This window comes from Hydra vulgaris, chromosome 08 (genome assembly GCF_038396675.1).
Source record: "Hydra vulgaris chromosome 08, alternate assembly HydraT2T_AEP".
NCBI classification, from domain to species: domain Eukaryota; kingdom Metazoa; phylum Cnidaria; class Hydrozoa; order Anthoathecata; family Hydridae; genus Hydra; species Hydra vulgaris.
Genome location: NC_088927.1, coordinates 41,356,684 through 41,376,210, shown reverse-complemented (window position 1 = coordinate 41,376,210; position 19,527 = coordinate 41,356,684). Strand labels below are relative to the sequence as shown.

Below are 19,527 nucleotides of genomic sequence, written 5' to 3'. Positions count from 1 at the left end.
GATGCACGAAACTATAATTCAACTACAGCAACACAAAATGAACTTCTGCGTCAAAACAAAATTTACTTTCACCACTAATCATTTAGCATTTTTTGTTTAACTCACTAACAGGAGAACTAAAGTAATAGAAACTGGTAATTATTATAATTATAAAAGGATAATAAATGGGGAGATACACCTCTGATACTGATAGTATTTCATTGTACTTAAAAAGATAGAGACGCTGACAGTATTAAATACTTTATTTAGGTTAGCAAAACAATACAGGCAAATATTTTATTGTTAACTTGACAATAGATTTTTTAACAAAATTAAATCAGTGAGGTTGTTAAAAATGTCTAACAACACATAGTGGGTAAGAAGCTGGAAAAATCTAGAATTAATTTAAAGTTAATGTAACCTAATTTTGCTTACAAAAAATATCAGGTAAAATTTAAAGTTAATGTAAACCTAATTTTGCTTACAAAAAATATCAGGTAAATGTTTAATATACGAAAATAATATAATGTATGATAAAACATCACTTTTTAAAATTAATAATTACTTGACGTAAGCACTTTGGCAGTTATGACAAGTAAACAGTTTAATTAAAAATGAGGGTTCATTAAGTTTACATAGTTATAACATTTTAAAACTAAATAAAATCTGTCGATGAACATTTTTTATAAAGAATTCTCATTTGACATAAGCTAAAACATACTCAAGTTTGAGTCTTCGCTCAAAAGCTGCCGTGATTCACGACGCGTCTCCGATCCAATAATTACCTCCAATACTAATTATAATCTTACTTGTAAGTTAATTTAATTTATAAAATGATAAAATCACCATCCATAAAAGTAACAGCAAACGCATTAAAAATAATTTAAGATTTTAAATCATTTAAAACCAAAATCTGAATTCTAATTTAATTGCAATAAAAATTATGAAAAACTGATAAAAACTAATCTTTTTTTTTGTCGTTGCGTACTTTTCACTTAAGAAACGAAACCCAACATAAAGCGTTAAAAAATTACAAAAAATATAAACTGAAAAGAATAAAATTTAGAGTTTAAGTTTAAACGCAAAAAAACTGTTATAAAAGACTTTGAAAAAATGTTTTATTAAAAAACAAAAACAAACACTTAGTAAAGAACCCAACAACGTGTGTGTATATAAATATATATATATATATATATAATATATATATATATATATATATATATATATATATATATATACATATATATATATATATACATACATATATATATATATATATATACATACATATATATATATATATATATACATACATATATTTATATACACACATATATATATATATATTCATATACACACATATATACAAATACACACACATATATACATATATATATAAATACATACATATTCATATATATGTATATGCATATATGTATATATATATTTATAAACACAATATACTTATATATATATATACATATATATATATATATATATATATATATATATATATATATATATATATATATAAATATATATATAAATATATATATATATTTAAATATATATATACAAATATGCATATACATACATATAAATGTGTGTTTATATATATATATATATACATATATGCATATACATATATATAAATATGTGTTTATATATATATATATATATATATATATATATATATATATATATATATATATATATATATATATATATATATATATATATATATATATATATACGTACATACACATATACATACATAAAAAAAGACTTATGCAACTTTACGAAATAAAATTTTGATACATAAAAATACACATTTTATAAAAGTATTTCAAGTGAAAGTATAAACAAATGTATTCTAAAAGAAATTTCGTTTTATATAAGTTATTGAAGCACTAATTCATGATTGATATTTCTGTTTCGAACAGATGACACTGTCTTTGAATAAACTTTAGTATTCTGGTACATTGTACTCGGTTTTGACATTTTGTTTAGGTGGTGGAACACCAAACGGCTGTTCAGGTATACCAAATGGTTGCTGTTGATAACCTAAAGAGTCATCTTCTCCAGGATGAGGGAAAGATGCATAGGGTGATTGTTTATAACCTCCTCCACCAACATATTGATTTGATGAGCTGACTGGGTTGCTTGAAAAACCATCTCCTTGACTATACCGCTTATATGCCATAAGAGACAAAGCAACCTATAGTGTTTAATAAAAATTGTTTAGCCATTAAAAATTTGTAAGCAATGAAATTTAATTATTGAGTCCACATTGGGGCTGTACCGGAATTTCGGTCGGAATTTGTGTTTTTTAGATCGATTCGCTTCCGGCCGGAATTAAAATTTTTTTTTTACTTTTTTCTTTATGACATGTGACACAGACTGTGTAAATAGATCAAAAAATCATTATCCTACAGTGCAATCAAGAACTGTAGGTAAACGTAGGTAAAAAATACAAATATAATTTTTGCAAATGTGTTTGCAGTGATACTATTACTCCAAATAAAATTACATTTGTATTTTTTACCTAGGTTTACCTATAGTTCTTCATGGCTTTGTGGATAATGATTTTTTGATTTATTTAAATAGCCTGTGTCACATGTCATAAAAAAAAGGAAAAAAAAAATAGATCCGACCGGAAGCAAACTGATCTAAAAGACACAAATTCCTGCCGGAATTTCGGTACAGCCCTAGTCCACATACCCAAAAATTAATAAGTTACATGAACAGTTTTCATAGACAAAATTGCTTCAACCCTTCCATTTCTTTTTATAATTTAAAAAATTTTTAAAATTATTTTTGTAAAACAAATTTATTTCTTATCAAGGTTTCTATTATAAGTTCAATTAAAGTTTCCATAAAAGTTTCCATTAGTGAAAGAAAAAAGTTTCCATAAAAGTTTCAATTAAAAGGCAACCACTATCATACAAAGCGACGAGAAAACAAAGAGAACAATAAAGAACAAGAAAACAGTTAACAGGAGATTTAAAAAATGACAAAAGCTATAAATCAGAAAAAAAAAAGAAATTCTCCCTGTATTTTTCTCTCAGAAAAAGTCTCTCCAATTAGATAATAACAAGTTTAATAAAAAAAACTTTCAAAAAGTATTTTTTTAAATATGTAAAACAGATAGAAAAGCTAAAACATTTTATCCTTTAAAATCTTAAAAACTCCATTGTAATCCACTATAAACAACAAAGCACATAAAACACCGTTAAACAATACATCAATAAATAGCTAAATTTAATGATTATATATCTCATTTAACTCAAAATATTAACTTTAAATATTTAGTATCTGCAGATGCACCGGTAGTTTTTTTTCGCCTGTTTTACCTGTTACGGCTTTTTATGTTCTTGTTATGGGTGGAACCAAATATTAAGTTTTCTGAACCAAATATTATGTTTTGGATGGGTATATCAAATATCATATAACCTTATAAAGCTGCCCAGACTTATTAATGTGATGAATTACCTACTCAAGAGATTCTAATTATTTAGCAAAATAAATACATGGTTGTCAATAGTAAAAGATGGTTAGTATTCAAATGCTTTTTATTGGTATTTGGCTGCAAACAAAAAGAATAAATGAATGAAATTTACCGTTTTTCTTAAGGTAAATGAACAAATTTACGGTTTTTCCTAAGGACTCGCCCATAAATTACGCAACGCCTATTTTATTTAAAAGACAGAAGTAGGAGATCTTAAGCTCGTTTTTATGCTGTGATTTTTATTAAACTTAACGCGTTATTAGCTCTGCGAGGGAAAACATTTGATCTTTTTTCTTTTAATTATTAGTAAAATTTAGCATTGCGTGTAGTAAGTGACCAGGGCCACGGCCCTGGCATAAAAATGAGACTTTTTGCAAACCCGGCCCTGGCATTATAATTATAAGATTTAGCAGAAATTGATAGCCGAGGCTAGAAAAAAATTTTTAATACTTTTTGTATTACAATTTTATATTTACATTTACTATTTATTACATACTGGCACATATTTATATATTTTTAAACTCTAATTTACTTTCAATAAGATTGCAAGCAACCACTAATAAGTTATGAGTTACTTTAAAATAGAAGACAGGTTAAAATACTAGAAAATGGTTAACTGAAGACTTTAAAAGTTGCAGGATGTATTAAAAATGAAAACATGAAGATGGAGAAGAGTTAAAAGGCTTTTTGATGTGCAAGGACAAAAAACTGAACTAATAAAAGTTTTTATAGCATGACGGGACAGATACAGAAAAAAGGATGCAATTTGTTGAACAAGAAGCCAAGTAAGAATGAGTTATTGTTCATCGTAATAGTTATGATAGCTCGTTTGAACATTGACCATGATTGTATTTGTAGAAAAAAGAAAAAAATGCAACCTTACAACAATGGGAGAGTGGTTCAAGCTTGGTAGATAAAGCAAGTCTAACTACATTTACAATGTGCTTTTAGACTTTGTCTGAGAGTAAGAAAGTTGTTATTTGTCAATATTGGAATGCTAACAATATAGCAATATTTTTTTCATTAATAAAATGAGTTTTGCTGCCTTAAAAAATTTAAATCCACAAGCCACTGCAAGCTTTAGGATGTTATAGAAGAGAGATCAGATTAAAAACTGGCGCTTGTTCTAAGCAATCAAAAAGTGAAATTTTTTTGTCTTGACAAGAGTATAAAGTTAAGTTCTTTGCTAATAAAGGTACTTTAGATGTAAAATTTTCATGAAGATTGTTATTGTAGATAAGAAACATTACAGGAGCAAAGATAAAACTTTGTGATACCATTAAAGTTATTTGAAATAAAGTGGAGTGAAGGCTTTCAAGAATAAATTTAATTCTGCAGTGAAATAAATAAATTACACAGGTCAACAAAAAAAAAAAATTTTTCTGGTGCTGAGCAAACAATTTGTTTTTTGTATAGCATTTCCCATTTTGATTTCAAATATGTAACTCTTTTTTTACCATCAGGTCAAGTTGTAAAGATATTTAGGTTCAAATCTTAAGTATTTAGGGTAAAGTCCCTAATATTGTCGAAAAAAAAGTTATTCAAAAGTATGTCAACCTGGGTCTCAAAAGAAGCGTATTTTCATAGAGATTTTAGAAAACATAAATATTTTTCCTTAAAATTTATTGACAAAAAAATTTTGTGAAAAAATGCTAAAGACTTTAAAAAAAAAGTCAACAGAATTTATTCACCAAAAATACACAAAATACTTATTTTTATTACAAATGAATAACATTTTTAAAATCTCTATGAAAATACGCTTCTTTTGAGACCCAGGTTAACATACTTTTGAATAACTTTTTTTTCGACAATATTAGGGACTTTACCCTAAATACTTAAGATTTGAACCTTAATATCTTTACAACTTGACCTGATGGTAAAAAAAGAGTTGCATATTTGAAATCAAAATGAGAAATGCTATACAAAAAACAAATTGTTTGCTCGGCACCAGAAAAAAAAAATGTTTTTGTTGACCTGTGTTATTATTCTAAAAAACTTTACATAAAGAAACTAATAACAGAGTAAAAACTAATCGTAGGATAGTTGGAGAGGTCAAAGTGTTTTCTAGAATTTTGAAAAATTGGAACGACTTATTTAGCACTTTTTAAAAGTTTAGCAAAAATTGAAGAGAATTCTGGAGCACAAACTGTAGAAGTGTTTAATTGAGAATTAAGTTTAGCATTCGAAGCTAGAGTAATTTGGATGTTTAACAATGGGTTAATTTGTTTAACTGGCAGGAAGAGTGTGATCATTAGATTCAAGAGTCGATTTAGAGTAAGATTTTTCGCAAAAAAAATCTGCCTTATCTGGAGAGAAGTAAAAAGTCAGACCAATGAGTTAGAGATTAAATGTTAGACTTATTTTAGTTAATGACACTGTTGAAGACTTACCAAAAGTCTCTAGATCCATTCATTCATCTGATCATCTGATAGATGATCAGATGAATGTGTGGTGTGACTCTAACATGACAAGAAAAGGAGGCATAGCCTTAGACAGATTATAGAAAAGTGTCTTATTGGAAAATGTTTGTTAGAGAAGACTAAAGTGATTGAGGTATCAGCATGTAGAGAGGTAGAAGCCTCAGGAGAAAATGATAGTGGTAGAAGTAAGAAAACTTGAAGAGAGTGCCTTATATATTGTACAAATGAGGTTTACTTAAAAAAAGAAAATGCTCTAGATTGTTTATATTAGAGAAGCAGCATAAAAGAGGAAAGCTAAAGCCTGATGATGATGACAATGATGATAATGATTATGATGATGATAATGATCATGATGGTAATAATGATTATGTTGATCATGTTGATCATAATGATGTTTATATATCCATATATATACAAAATATAACATTAATTTTGAATTAAAAAAATATACTTTAGGATAATTGTTTATGTAGCCCTGGTCACATACCTGTCCTCAGCCCTAGCCCCAGTCAAATTTTATCAAACCCAGCCCTGACCCCATTCAAATATCAACCTCAGTCATTTACTAGTTGCGTGATTTATAGATGATTCATAAGTTAACTTGTTTTGCAAATATAAGTTAAATTCATAAATAAATTATCCTGAGAAATTCCATCCAAACATTTTATACTGAAAAGTTTTAATGCAGCACCTTGTCCAATGAATAAAAATTATATCAATATATCTAATTTTGGTATTTGATTTGGTTATGTTAGTTTGGTGGTTGTGCTACAGATGGTAGCACCTAGCTATTCATCACACACATAAATTTGAAATTTTAATCTAATTTTTTTTGCAAAGCTTTTCAAATTCAGCAAAGCCGATTTTAAAAGAGAAGCATGTGCTCATTTGTTAAAAAATGGAACAAAAATTAAAACAACCAAGTTTTTGAAATAAACATTAAATTAATAAAAAATGTGCATTATTATCAATACAGGAAATTCAATTTATTTAACTCTTTAAAGTATTTATCAAAACCTACTTAAACTTCGCAAAGTGTGCAATAGTTTCCAAGGCAAGTTAAAGGATGACATATCTACCATACGCAATAGTAATCTTACTTTTGCAGATAAAACATCGAATTTATATAATATATCTAAAGAAAATTTACTTATAATCTAACTTATATAATATATCAAAAGAAAATTACATCCATTTATTAACAAATGTTATCACCTCAACATACAAAAAATTGAATACAAAAATCAAATCAAGATAAAAATCAAATCAAGATAAAAATCAAATTAAAGAAAAATCAAATCAAATACAAAAATCAAATCAAAACAAGAATCAAATAAATAAATACGATTAATGCATCTTACAGAATCACGACTTTTTATTAATAAAATTGACATTAACACATTTTCTAATTGTTTTACAAAATTAAAAAATCTTTAAAAAAACTTAACAAATAAACTGTCTGTTTATTCCCTGCCAGGAATGAAATCAGCAGAGCAATTAGTAAAGTTATTCTTTCCATTATAAATTCTAAATTTGTGAACATACTCCATCTAAACTAATGGAAAAAAACACAAGATACCACAAATTGGTTCAATTGCATAAGGGATAAAAGTCTTTAAAAATTTCTTATTTTTGATATTTTTGATTAAAAAATAAGTTATAGCTGTATACCAAATATGAAATTTATTTTAAATGCACAAAATCGTCACATTATAAACAACAAAATTTCACCTAAAATTAACTGCAACTGCCTTAATAAGAATACCTGGCCTTTATCAAAAAATGCTTGACAAAAAACATTGCTTATGTAAATTCCAACAATCCTGCTTATACTTCTATCAAAAAGTTCTACATCGGTATAAGTGAAACACCATTTAAAATTAGATATTCCAACCATATAAAATCCTTTAACATTCCTAAGTACAAAAATGTCACTGAACTTTCAAAAGAAATTTGAAAGTTCAGTGTCAAGATGCAAATATGAACCCAGTTGTCAAATGGAAAATAATTAAACAGTGCAACTCTTATAACACTACCACAAAATTCATTAAATTATGCATAAGTGAAAAGTATAAAATTCTGTTCTTCAAAAATCCAAATCTGTTAAATATAAAAGTGAAACAATATCTAAGTGCAGACATAGAAAGAAATTACTTCTCGCCTAATTTGACATGGGCAATTAACCAGTTTTCTACTTCAATTTGAATATGTATATATATATATAAATATATATATATATATATATATATATATATATATATATATATATATATATATATATATATTCTAACTAAATTTTACAAAGTTATGATAATTAACTATTAAAAAATTGATGTTTAATTGAATAAAGTTACTAAAATTTAAATAGTAAATTTTTTAAATCTATGATTATTTACTTCGTTAGAGAAGTTCATAGAGCTTCATCTATAAAGATACAATGAGACAGGAAATAATTAAATATTTATATATCATTTTAAACTGTGTTTAATTATGAACATTTTAAGTACTTGCTGAAATATTTTGACTGTTTATTTAAAAAGTTATTTAAATTTTATTATATACTTTTAGAAAAGAAAAAATTGGTATTAGTTCATGGTGAATTGGTTTTAGTTAATTGTGACCAAGCTCCAAAATATAGTACAGTTGCCAAGTAGGCTACTTTATTTAAAGATGGTAGCAAGAGTCTCACAGATGATCCTCGCTCAGGGCACCTTAAAACTACGTATACAGCTGAGAATATTGAACATGTGCGAGCCATTATTAAAGAATATTTACATGCAAACATATGATATAATTGAAGCCATGACATCAATTAATCATTTTACAATCAACGAAATCATTCACAACGCACTTAAAAAAAGAAAATTAATTATGTTGGATACCCACGAGTTAACCGATCAAAATTGCAAGAATAGAGTTGAGGCATGTAAGGAAAATTTAGCCCTTTTCATAAACCGCCCATGGAGACTATGTGATATTATTACAGGGGATGAGCCGTGGTTTTATTTGAGACAAGTTGGACACAAATCGGCTAACGCTAGTTAGTTCGGTGAAGGTGAAAGCCTTAAAACTATAGTAAGATGCGACAGGTTTCAGCCAAAAAACATGTTCTACATCTTCTTTAAAACAACAAGTGTTGTTCATTTGGGTCATGTTGAAAAGGGAGACACTATTACTAGCGAATATTATATTCAAAATTGTTTGAAACCTTTTATATGCGAAATAAATAAACAAAGACCTAAAACAGGCACTCAAAATTTCAAATTTCTCCATGATAACGCTCGACCCCATGTGACTTAAATTGTCTAAATCAAGCTGGAATTACAATAATTAACCACCCACCATACTCAGACTTAGCTCCATCCGATTATTGGCTATTCAACTTGATAAAAAAAATCTTGATGATGATACTGACGTCGAAAGTCAAAAAACTCGCATAACGAAGCTACTTCAGAGTATACCCAAAGAAGAGTATAAAAAAACGTTTGACAAATGGCTTGAAAGGATGCAACTTTGTATAGATAATGATGGACATTTTTTTGAACATTTAATAAAATAAAATTAAAAAAAACTCTTTTTTTTTTATTTTTATAGAGGAGTTCTACTAACTTTCCTAACGACCTAAGTATTAAGACTTGAACCTAAATTTTTTTCAAAAATCAAGTGAATAAATATAAAATTTAACAACAATAATATTTTAACAGAAAATTTTAATATTGTTACTGAAATAAGTAAAAAAAACACTCATGATATAAATTCTTTTGAAATAAATATTATAAATAAATTAATTAAATAAGTTCTTATGAAATAAATATTATAATCAGTAGAAAAACACACATTGAACCAAGGTTTCAACTTTTTAAAGTTTTTAAGTTTCAAAGTATTCAAACCTGATCAAACCAATATTTAAAAAAAATCTTTTAAAAAGAAAGAAAAAAAAAACACTAAGTTTGAGAGCATTTAGTTCTACATAAAATAAAAATCATAAAATACAATACAGTATTAGACTTAAAATCTATCAATTTAACTGTGTAAATCTACAGTGACTTTATACAGATTCTAAAAGTTATATCACAAACAAATAATATAATTAACAAAATTACAAACAAATAAACCAATGCAAAAAAAATCTACTAGGTCAAACTTGAATACAGTAATCCAGAATGATTTAAAATATGTCTAAAATACAATTTTTAAGCATCACAATTACCTAAATATTTTTTACACTTTATGCTAAATCTAAAATAAAATGGAACATTTACATCTAAATGAATAAAACTTGTGTGTTTCCCTGACCCTAAAAGTGAATTCTATTTGTGTAAATATATACATAGTAGTAAATAAAGTTTGTCTTGAAAAAACATACTTTTTTAATCTCTTTTTTATCAAATCCTTACAGTATCTCTGTGGAAAAATAGTGGAAGATGACTAATTACTTATTTAAAAACATTAATTACTTTAAATTTTATTATTAATTAAATGTTTAAAGTATTCTTACCCATGTGAATATTGAGAAAAACGAGAAAGCAATAGCTGCTCTAGCATTATTTGTAGGTTTAGCTGTCTGCAAATTTGATTTTCTCCATTGATCAACAAGAAAGCAAAAACCAACAAACCATAGAAATGATAGAAAACTTGAAAAACCCAAATCTCCAAAAACAATAAGTCTTCGAATGCTAGTATTGCTGATACTTTCAAACTTAAAATCTAATGCCAAAAAAAGCAGACAACTCAGGAAAGCTATGACACCAACACCAACTCCATAATGGCAAGCTTCTTGATTTTTGTTAAATACACATTGTCCATATGGTTCAATATAACCTTGATCAGATATGCAACCAAATACAACAACAGCAAATAACTAAAATTTAAATTTATTATTTATTTATTTATATTATATATACATATATATATATATATATATATATATATATATATATATATATATATATATATATATATATATATATATATATATATATAATATATATAGATCAGAAAATGCTTTCTAGTTTTGCTTACCTTAATAGCATACAAATTTTTCAGAAAATGACAAAAAAAACGAAGTATAATGATAGAAAAAATTTTACAGCCTGTTGCTGGTAGGAGGTGCTGCCATATCAACTGAGGGTTAGGGTTGTGGCAGCAAACTTTTCTTTCATTATTCTTAAATTTTTCTTATTCTTCCAAAAAATTAAAGTGCAAAAATATATTAGGAAATTGAAACCATGGGTTTGAATTGTTCGCAATATATATATATATATATATATATATATATATATATATATATATATATATATATATATATATATATATATATATATATATATATATATATATATATATATATATATATATATATATTGTATAATAATACTAAAAATAATAGCAGTATACATATACAAGCACTTTGACACAAATTTCTCTCTGTTAACTCTCTTTTAATGGCTGCCATTAAAAGCGAGTTAATGGAACAAAAAAGTTTTCCAGGCCTTTTTATAAAATAGTGTGAATGAAAATGTAACTATATCAAACTTATATAAATTTAAATTAATTAAATGTTAAGTTTTACAGTTTTTACATTTACTTGAAAATTGCATTGTGGCATTATGTTCTTAATTTTATAGCATTTATTTATAAATTTATAAAAATTATTAATTCTGAGATAAATTTATATACTGTCTTTTGAATAATAAAAAATGTTAAAAAATGTAGGCTCAGCATACTTTGATGCCCTAATTGCTTAGCTTGATATGCTACTGCTGATAGGGTCAGTGTATTGCAGGGTTCAAATCCTTCTGCTTGCACACTGTTTTGTTTTTTTTCCTTCTATCAAAATATAAAATTACTCCTTTCGCCCGCCAAATAAATAGGTGGGGAAGGCTTATTGAACAAGAGAGAGAAACTTTCAAAAGAACTTAAAATTTTTAAAAACATCAAAATACTTGAAGAAATTTGTTGCACATTTGGCATTTATGATAGAGATTTTTTTTTCCTGATTCACTCCCAACAAGGCTGCAAGTAACCACTATTAAGTTAGGAGCTACTAGAAAAAAAAGAATGGTTATAGAGCAAGGAAATTGTTTACAGAAGACTTGAAAAGTTGAAGATTGTACGAGTCAGGTTTTTATGAGTCAACTTATCGAAGTCAACGTTGAAGTTTGTATTTAGGTTTGTTATTGTTTGTAATTATATAACACATTAATAACTTCCGTTATTAATGCATTATATAATTAGTTTCTATGCAAACAACAACACGTTAAAGAGACAACTTTCTTTCTCAAAGAAAAAAAGATTTTACATTCAAACTTTTGTTTTCTTTGAAATTAATAAACGGGGTGGAGGTTCTAATAGGTTATGAATGGTCAGTAAAAAAACTTAATAGAAACTTAATAAAGAAAAATATTAATAAGGTTTTCCCCATTTTTTTTACTAGAAGTTTACAATTTTGCAATAAGAAGTTATAAAATGTTGAGCATTAACAGTAAGAAGTTATAAAATATTGAGCGGTTAACTCAAAGCAAAGATTTTAAAGATTTTTATTTTTTACTACTTACTAAAAATTGTTAAAATAAAACAACTATATAAAGAATAATATATTATATATAATATTTGGCACATTTTTTTCTTTGAACATTTAAAACTTATTGAATTTGCAATTACCCAGACTCATTTTTCTTTTTGTTTTGCTTATAAAATGTTTTCTTTTCTGCAATTTTATTTCGATAAGTTAACAAAAAAGTTATTGCAAAATAAAGCCAACTATTTTAACTGTTACAATTATTGTAACTTGCATCCTAATACTAAGAACTTTGTAGAGTATTTTGTTGTCTCCCCAAAAGAACCATTAATCATTTTGATGCAAAATGGAATAACAATGAACCAATGTCCTGTCAGTTTGGATCAGGCAGAAAACCAAAAATTATAACTGTTAGGAACATCAATCACTATAAAGATCTCTTGAACAACCAGTCAGGAAAATGAACAAGAATAATTGCAAGAAATTGAAGTGATCATTCTTATATCATAAAACATTAAAAAACAAAACAAACATTTGTTATTCAACAAAAACAATATTTATCAAAAATTTTAAAACTCACACATAGTCTTTTAGCGTTCAAAAACTATAATCTAAAAACATTTGAACCCTCTTAAATAAAAGGGGTTACAAATTTTATAAGGCCATAATTGTTGAATGCTTATGTGTGAATTTTAAAATTTATTGATGAATATAAAATTGGTTAAGAAAAGTAAGAAAAATATTTAATCAACATGTTGCTCACATGTTTGAGGCAGGTGTAGCTGTATAATTTTAGGGCTTTTTTGTACCAAGGCTCTAATCAGCAATTTATTGCAAAGATCCTTATTTGATATAAGTATAACCATATAAATGTTTGGAGTTTCCTCCATGTCTGAAAGTTACAAAATCTCAAACATCAAAAAATGCTTTATCCTTGAGGCAAAAAAGTTAAACATACGCTATATGATTACTTTTGATGCAGTGTTATAAGTTATAACTTGTTTACAATGAAAACTATTATCTCATTCTTCTTCATCATTGGAATCCCCTTATCATTGTACCTCTTACAACTATCTTAAAGCTAACTGGGACTCTTTCCATGATTTTCTTCATTATGGCCTTTGGATAGAAATCTTTCTTCTTCCTGATGACAAATGTGTTTCTCACATAACTTCGTGGATTCAGGCTGGCATGGAATCTTTTATTCCCTCTCGACAACTCCAGGTCTAGCCTCACTCTTCTCCATGGTTTTCCTCACATTGTGCTGCTGCAATTTCCAATTGAATTCTCAGGTCAGGAAATCTTGTATTGCATCACAAAAATAAGGCTTTTGAGACTTCTGGAGAATCTTTAATAGTATCAATAAGGGCAAATCTGTTATTCCACCTCTCTTGTATGGTTCAGACTTTGTCACCTTAACTAAAGACAAAGCAGCTGAATAGTTTACTAAGAACTTTTTACCAATATTATCTCTTGATTCCACTAGTTGCGTTCTACTTGATTTAGCAGTCAAACAGGTTGATCCATTGCTTGATATTCGTACCACTCCAGCTTCTGTATCTAAAGTGATTTCCTGCTTAGATTCTTCTACAACTTGTGGTCCGCACAACATACCTGTTATAGTCTTGCAGAAGTGTTCTCTGGAGCTGTCGCCTATACTTTCAAAACTATTTCACAAGCTAATCTGAGTCTTGTTTTCCAGCCTGCTGGAATACGGCATATGTTATCCCTATTTAAAAAAATTCTAAAGAACGATCTGATTCGTCTAACTACCGTTCCATTAGTCTTCTTCCCATCGTAAGCAAGTTTTTGAATCTTCAATTAACAAACACTTTATCTCTTATCTTGAATCTAATAACTTATTTTCTGATCATCAATTCTACAGCTGATTTGCTAACAGTAATGACTGATAGGCTTTATCGAGCATTAGGTAAAGGTGGAGAGGTTAAGGCCATTGCTCTTGACATTTCTAAAGTTTTTGATAAAGTTTGGCATGCTAGTCTTCTCCATAAGCTTTCTTTTTACGGTGTATCTGTTAACATCTTTAATATTATTGAATCTTTCCTTTCCAATCGTAGTATAAAAGTTGTCCTCCATGGACAGCACTCTTCTTCATATTCTGTAACTTCAGGGGTTCCTCAAGGTTCGATCCTTGACCCTATACTCTTTTTAATTTACATTAACGATATTCCAAATGTTCTCACATGCTAATGATACTACCATTTATTATTGTCTTAATAAGAAGCCAACACTCTCTGATTGTTTGGAGGGGGCATTTGAGCTTGAAAAGGATCACACTTCTGCTACAGCATGGGGCTCATAGTGGCTGGTGAACTTTAATTCAAATAAAACTCAATTTTTTCAGCCAATCGTTATTGCAATAATTTAGATCTTCCTATATTTATGAACGGTAATGTTCTCGATGAGTCATCTACCCTTCATCTTCTAGGATTGACTCTTCTGATCTTTCTTGGAAACCATATATCAAATCTGTTAATATTTTCTGTAAAGATAATGCTCAATAAAGAGATGCTAAGGTTGCATCTCTTAATTGAGCTCAACACTTTATTACTCCGGATTCTATTCTCTATCTCTACAAATCTCAAATCCGGCCTTGTATGGAATACTGTTGCCATATCTGGGGCGGATCTTCTAATGATGCCCTTTCTTTTTTTGACAATGTGCAAAAACGCATTGTAAACATAGTTAGACCTGCTCTTGCAGCCAACATCCGCCCATTATCACATTGTCATAACATTGCTTCTCTTTCTCTCTTCTACAAATACTATAATAGGCACTGCTTTAAAGAACTAGCGCCTCTTGTGCCATCTACTAAAATTTATTTTCATATTACTCGTCATTCAATTAAGTATCCTTATTATTTTTAAGTGCTCTAAAAAGTCTAGTTTTACGTCTAGTTTATTTCCTTGAACATCAGTTCTTTGGAATTTGCTTCCTTCATCTTGCTTTCCTGATTCATATAATTTGCTATCTTTTAAGTCATCTGTCAATCACTACCTTGCTCTACAATCTTTATCTTTTCTCTTCCAGTAACTTCCAACTCTAATAGTGGTTGCTTAAAGCCTTGTTGGAAGCGAAAATGTTAAAAAAAAATAAAAATTAATTTAATTTTTTGTAAAAAATGAAAAATGGAAGGAGAAAAATTTTTCTATATTATTATTAGCAAATTAAAACTTATAAATATAAATAAAGACATTGCCAGAGCTATATTACTTTGAGCGAAATTCAAGCAAAAAAATTAATAATAGAGTTATATCCATATAAGAGATTTTTTTACTGTTTGTTATGAGAAAATGTCTAAATAAATATTCTTGCTCTTTGCAAGATGATAAATAAAAGTATTTTTAATGTTTCTTTTTTGATGTCTTTCTTTTATGCATCGTACAACATCTTTTTTTCTTTTCTTTTGCTGAACATTTTTTATGAAAAAGTTACAATAATAAAAATAAAATTTTCTTTGTTTTTTCTTAACTTATTACATTTCTAACATCAAACGTAATTTTTATGCAACTCTCTTACATAATCATTCAAACTTCATAATTGGTTTTTATATAGTTAATTAGCTCTTTTATCTTACCGCTTAAACAATATCTTTAGACTTGTTTAAAAAAATGTTAAATAATGGCTAGACTGAAATGGCTTACCGCTTACGTTAAATGGTTTAAATTAGCTTGTACATAAATAGCGCACCAGTTTATGTTTTAAAACAAGACCTTTTACTGATAACATACAAAAATAGCTCTGCTTGAACTTGACTTTTCATCAAGTGGGTTATGACATGTGCAAATAAGGTTTTAGTTTGTGCATGGTAAGGTTGGGCTTATGGAGGGCTTTGCCATGTAAGGATATTTATCAAAAAAAATGTATTTTATTATTATTTATTTTCTAATTTATGTGAAAAAAATGTCTGAATTTAAGTTTGAACATTTAAAATTAAAGTTTGCAAAATATATAAGGACAGTGCACACCAGAATACAAAAAAGTACAGGCAGTGCTAAATATGCAAGCAGCGCTAAAATATGCAAACAGTGCTAATTATGCTAGCTGTGCAAATTGAGCTTATACAAGCTTTAAAAGAAAAGAAAGTTCAACAAGCTGCTTCATTCTATAATAATTTTATAGAATAACTAAAATTTAAAACTTCTTATTTTATAAAAAACATTTCATTTTTAACAAAAAAGACTTTATAGAACCAGCACTGTTTACATTCATGTTTCACATATTTGTGATAAAATGTTATTTCTAAAATGCTTAATATTCACTGAGAAACTATATAAAACAATTTTTAACCTAAAGGTTGTTAAGCCTACATTATGCACATTTTAAAAAAAAAAAATTTTTAACGATTCAAATTATTAAACTTTAGAATGTTTTTTAAAATTTAAACCCAAGTTGTTATGATTGCAAAATCAAGCAATGATGATAAATCATAGAGAAACCGCTGCAAAGTTGATATTACACAATTGATTGCTAAATTAGCATCTGCTAAGGTTGCTTCTCTTAATTGTGCTCACCATTTTCTCACTCCTGATTCAATTCTTTACCTCTACAAATCTCTTATTTGTTTCTGTATGAAATACTCTTGTTGCATTTGGGCTGGTTTTTCTAATTATGCTATTTCTCTTCAAGACAAGGTCCAAAAATGCATTGTAAACATAGTCGGACCAGCTCTATCTCCCAAGATTAAGCCTCTCTTCCATTGTCATAAATTTGCAACTTTTTTCACAAATACTATCATGGTTACTGCTCAAAGGAGCTATCATCTCTAGTTCCATCAACTAAAACTCATTCTTGCTTAACTTGTCAATCAGCAAAGTGTCCTTTTACTGTATCTGTTCCTGGAAGCTATAAAAACTTTTATTTAACTCAATAAAAACTTTTATTTAACTCAATAAATCTCCCATCGTTATGTTTTCCTGACTCATACAACCTACAACTTTTCAAGTCTTCCTTGCTCTATTCTTTGTTTTCTAGTAACTCCCAACTTAATAGTGGTTGCTTGAAGCCTTGGTGAAACTGATTAAAAATTAAAAATTAAAAATATTAACATGGTTCATTATTATGTGGATTTTCCAAGTTAAAGGCAATTTTATGTCAAAGGTTTCTGCAAGAACTTGAATGTGGAAAAAATTTTGCCCAAAATTTACACTATTTACACCACCCATAAAAAGAAGGGTGGTGTAAATGGCCACCTCCAGAATCCATTTACACTTGCATTATCATTTACACTTGCCATACCATACCATTTACAGAATACCATTACCATACCATTTACAGAATACCATTACCATACCATTGCCAGAATACCATTTACACTTGCATTAGAAAGTCTTATTATAATCAAACCCTCATTTATTAGTTATCAAAATTAAAAACATCAGATGTATCTTTTACTATAACAATCTTGCTCAACCAAACAACCACCTGATTCCTAGAATGATATTTAAAGAATACCATAATTGGTCTCTAGATTTTCTTGTAGTTCATTCAGTGTTCTCAATATATTGCTTTAAAAATTAATTTTTCTTATATTTCTCAGCTTGGAACAAAATAGTTTGATTTCATCATCAACATTTGCAACATGTAACTGCATAATACCTTTAAGGGATACAGATGCTATAGTTCTGCAAAGAACAAACCTTTACTAATTAAATATACAATAGCATAAGATTATTAAGATTGTTTGTTAACATTCTAAAATTTGTAATAAAAATAAACTTTTCTGACACCCCTTGATAGATGTGGTTTAAAAAATTTCATTTTACAAATATTTAGTAGGTATCTTTTTAGGGAGATAAAAATATTCAGAGCATAAAAAATCTGGCAGTCAATTTATTACACTGAGAAAGTCTATTGACAAAAACCATGTGTATTTATATACAGCATACTATGGTCTTTGCAATATTAAAGAAAAATGTTACTCTATCATTAACTAATGTAAACTAATGTATTTTGAAATTTCATAAAGTTTCAAACAATTTTATAAAAAAATAAAGTGTTTTTTTAAATAATGTTTTTATTAAACAAGTAATTATAAAAACTTTGGAAAGTCAACATTTTTTACTTTTATTTAAAAAAGTTTTTATGTAAAAAAATAAAAATAAAAAAGTTTAAAATTAAAAAATTATATAAAAATAGTTATTACATAATTTTATATATATAACGCCCGGTCAAAATAGTCAAAAAAATAGTGGTAGGTTTACAATAATTTGCATAGTGCTGAAAATAGATACAGATATTAAGACATTACTACAAAAGAAAATATTAAAAGTCCCTACTGATCCCACATGATGTGGGCCACATCTGCAAAAAAAGTTTTCAAGAGCAAAGGTTTTTTTTCTCTTGCTAATAAACGAATTAAACGAATGATCTTAATTATTTTATTATAAAAGTTCATTCATTTCTTTTCTTCTTTGTGAATGAAAATGTCATCGTATTTAAAAATTTCTACAATCGCTTTATTAACAAGTAGGAGACTGACAAATCATTTAAAAAGACTTAGGTAATTAAACTTCGAATAGTTGGATACTTGTAAAGTTGAAATAATAGTTTTTTGAAGGTGCGCTGCAGTTTTTATCTTTCGCTCAGAGTTATTAGTGTGCGCTCTACTTAGTGAGTTTTTGTTATGTTTTTGTTTTGGTTTTTCTCAATTTTTATTTAGACTTTATTCTTTTATTCTCCAGTTGTATCAGTTGTATAATCAGATTTTTGTTGAGTTTATTTCAGATTTAATCAAAGCAATAATTAGCAAGCAACGCAAAAATGGCAGAAAAACAACCTTCGCAACCATCACATTTCTTTATTCAAGCATCTTGACGTTTACTTAACAAAATTTCACAATGAATGTAGCAATCTTGCAAGATCTATTTGAGTATTAATATATTGCCTTATTAAAATAATGGAACAAAATATAACATTTTTTATTGTGATTCTTTAGTTGATTCGTTTTTCATGTGCTTTGTAAATTTAATTAAATTCTAAAAATTTAACACTGATATCTCTAAGCTATAATGATAGAGTGACAATTATATTGAAATCTTTTTTTAAATAAACCTTGAACCAAAGAGTTCTATTCTTTT

At 27.3% G+C, this 19,527-nt stretch overlaps 1 protein-coding gene across 1 annotated transcript in view; it reads right to left on the bottom strand.

The window, feature by feature from the left end:
* Window positions 1-1,771: 1,771 nt before the first annotated feature.
* LOC101240375 (synaptogyrin-2) overlaps window positions 1,772-19,527 on the bottom strand; it is a 31,363-nt gene continuing 13,607 nt past the window's right edge. Inside the window, exons 2-3 of the mRNA XM_065803750.1 lie at window positions 10,406-10,768; window positions 1,772-2,197 (exon numbers count right to left, since the gene is read on the bottom strand). Coding sequence (XP_065659822.1) covers window positions 1,946-2,197; window positions 10,406-10,768 — 615 coding nt within the window. The 3' untranslated portion in view covers window positions 1,772-1,945. The remainder of the gene's footprint in view (window positions 2,198-10,405; window positions 10,769-19,527) is intronic.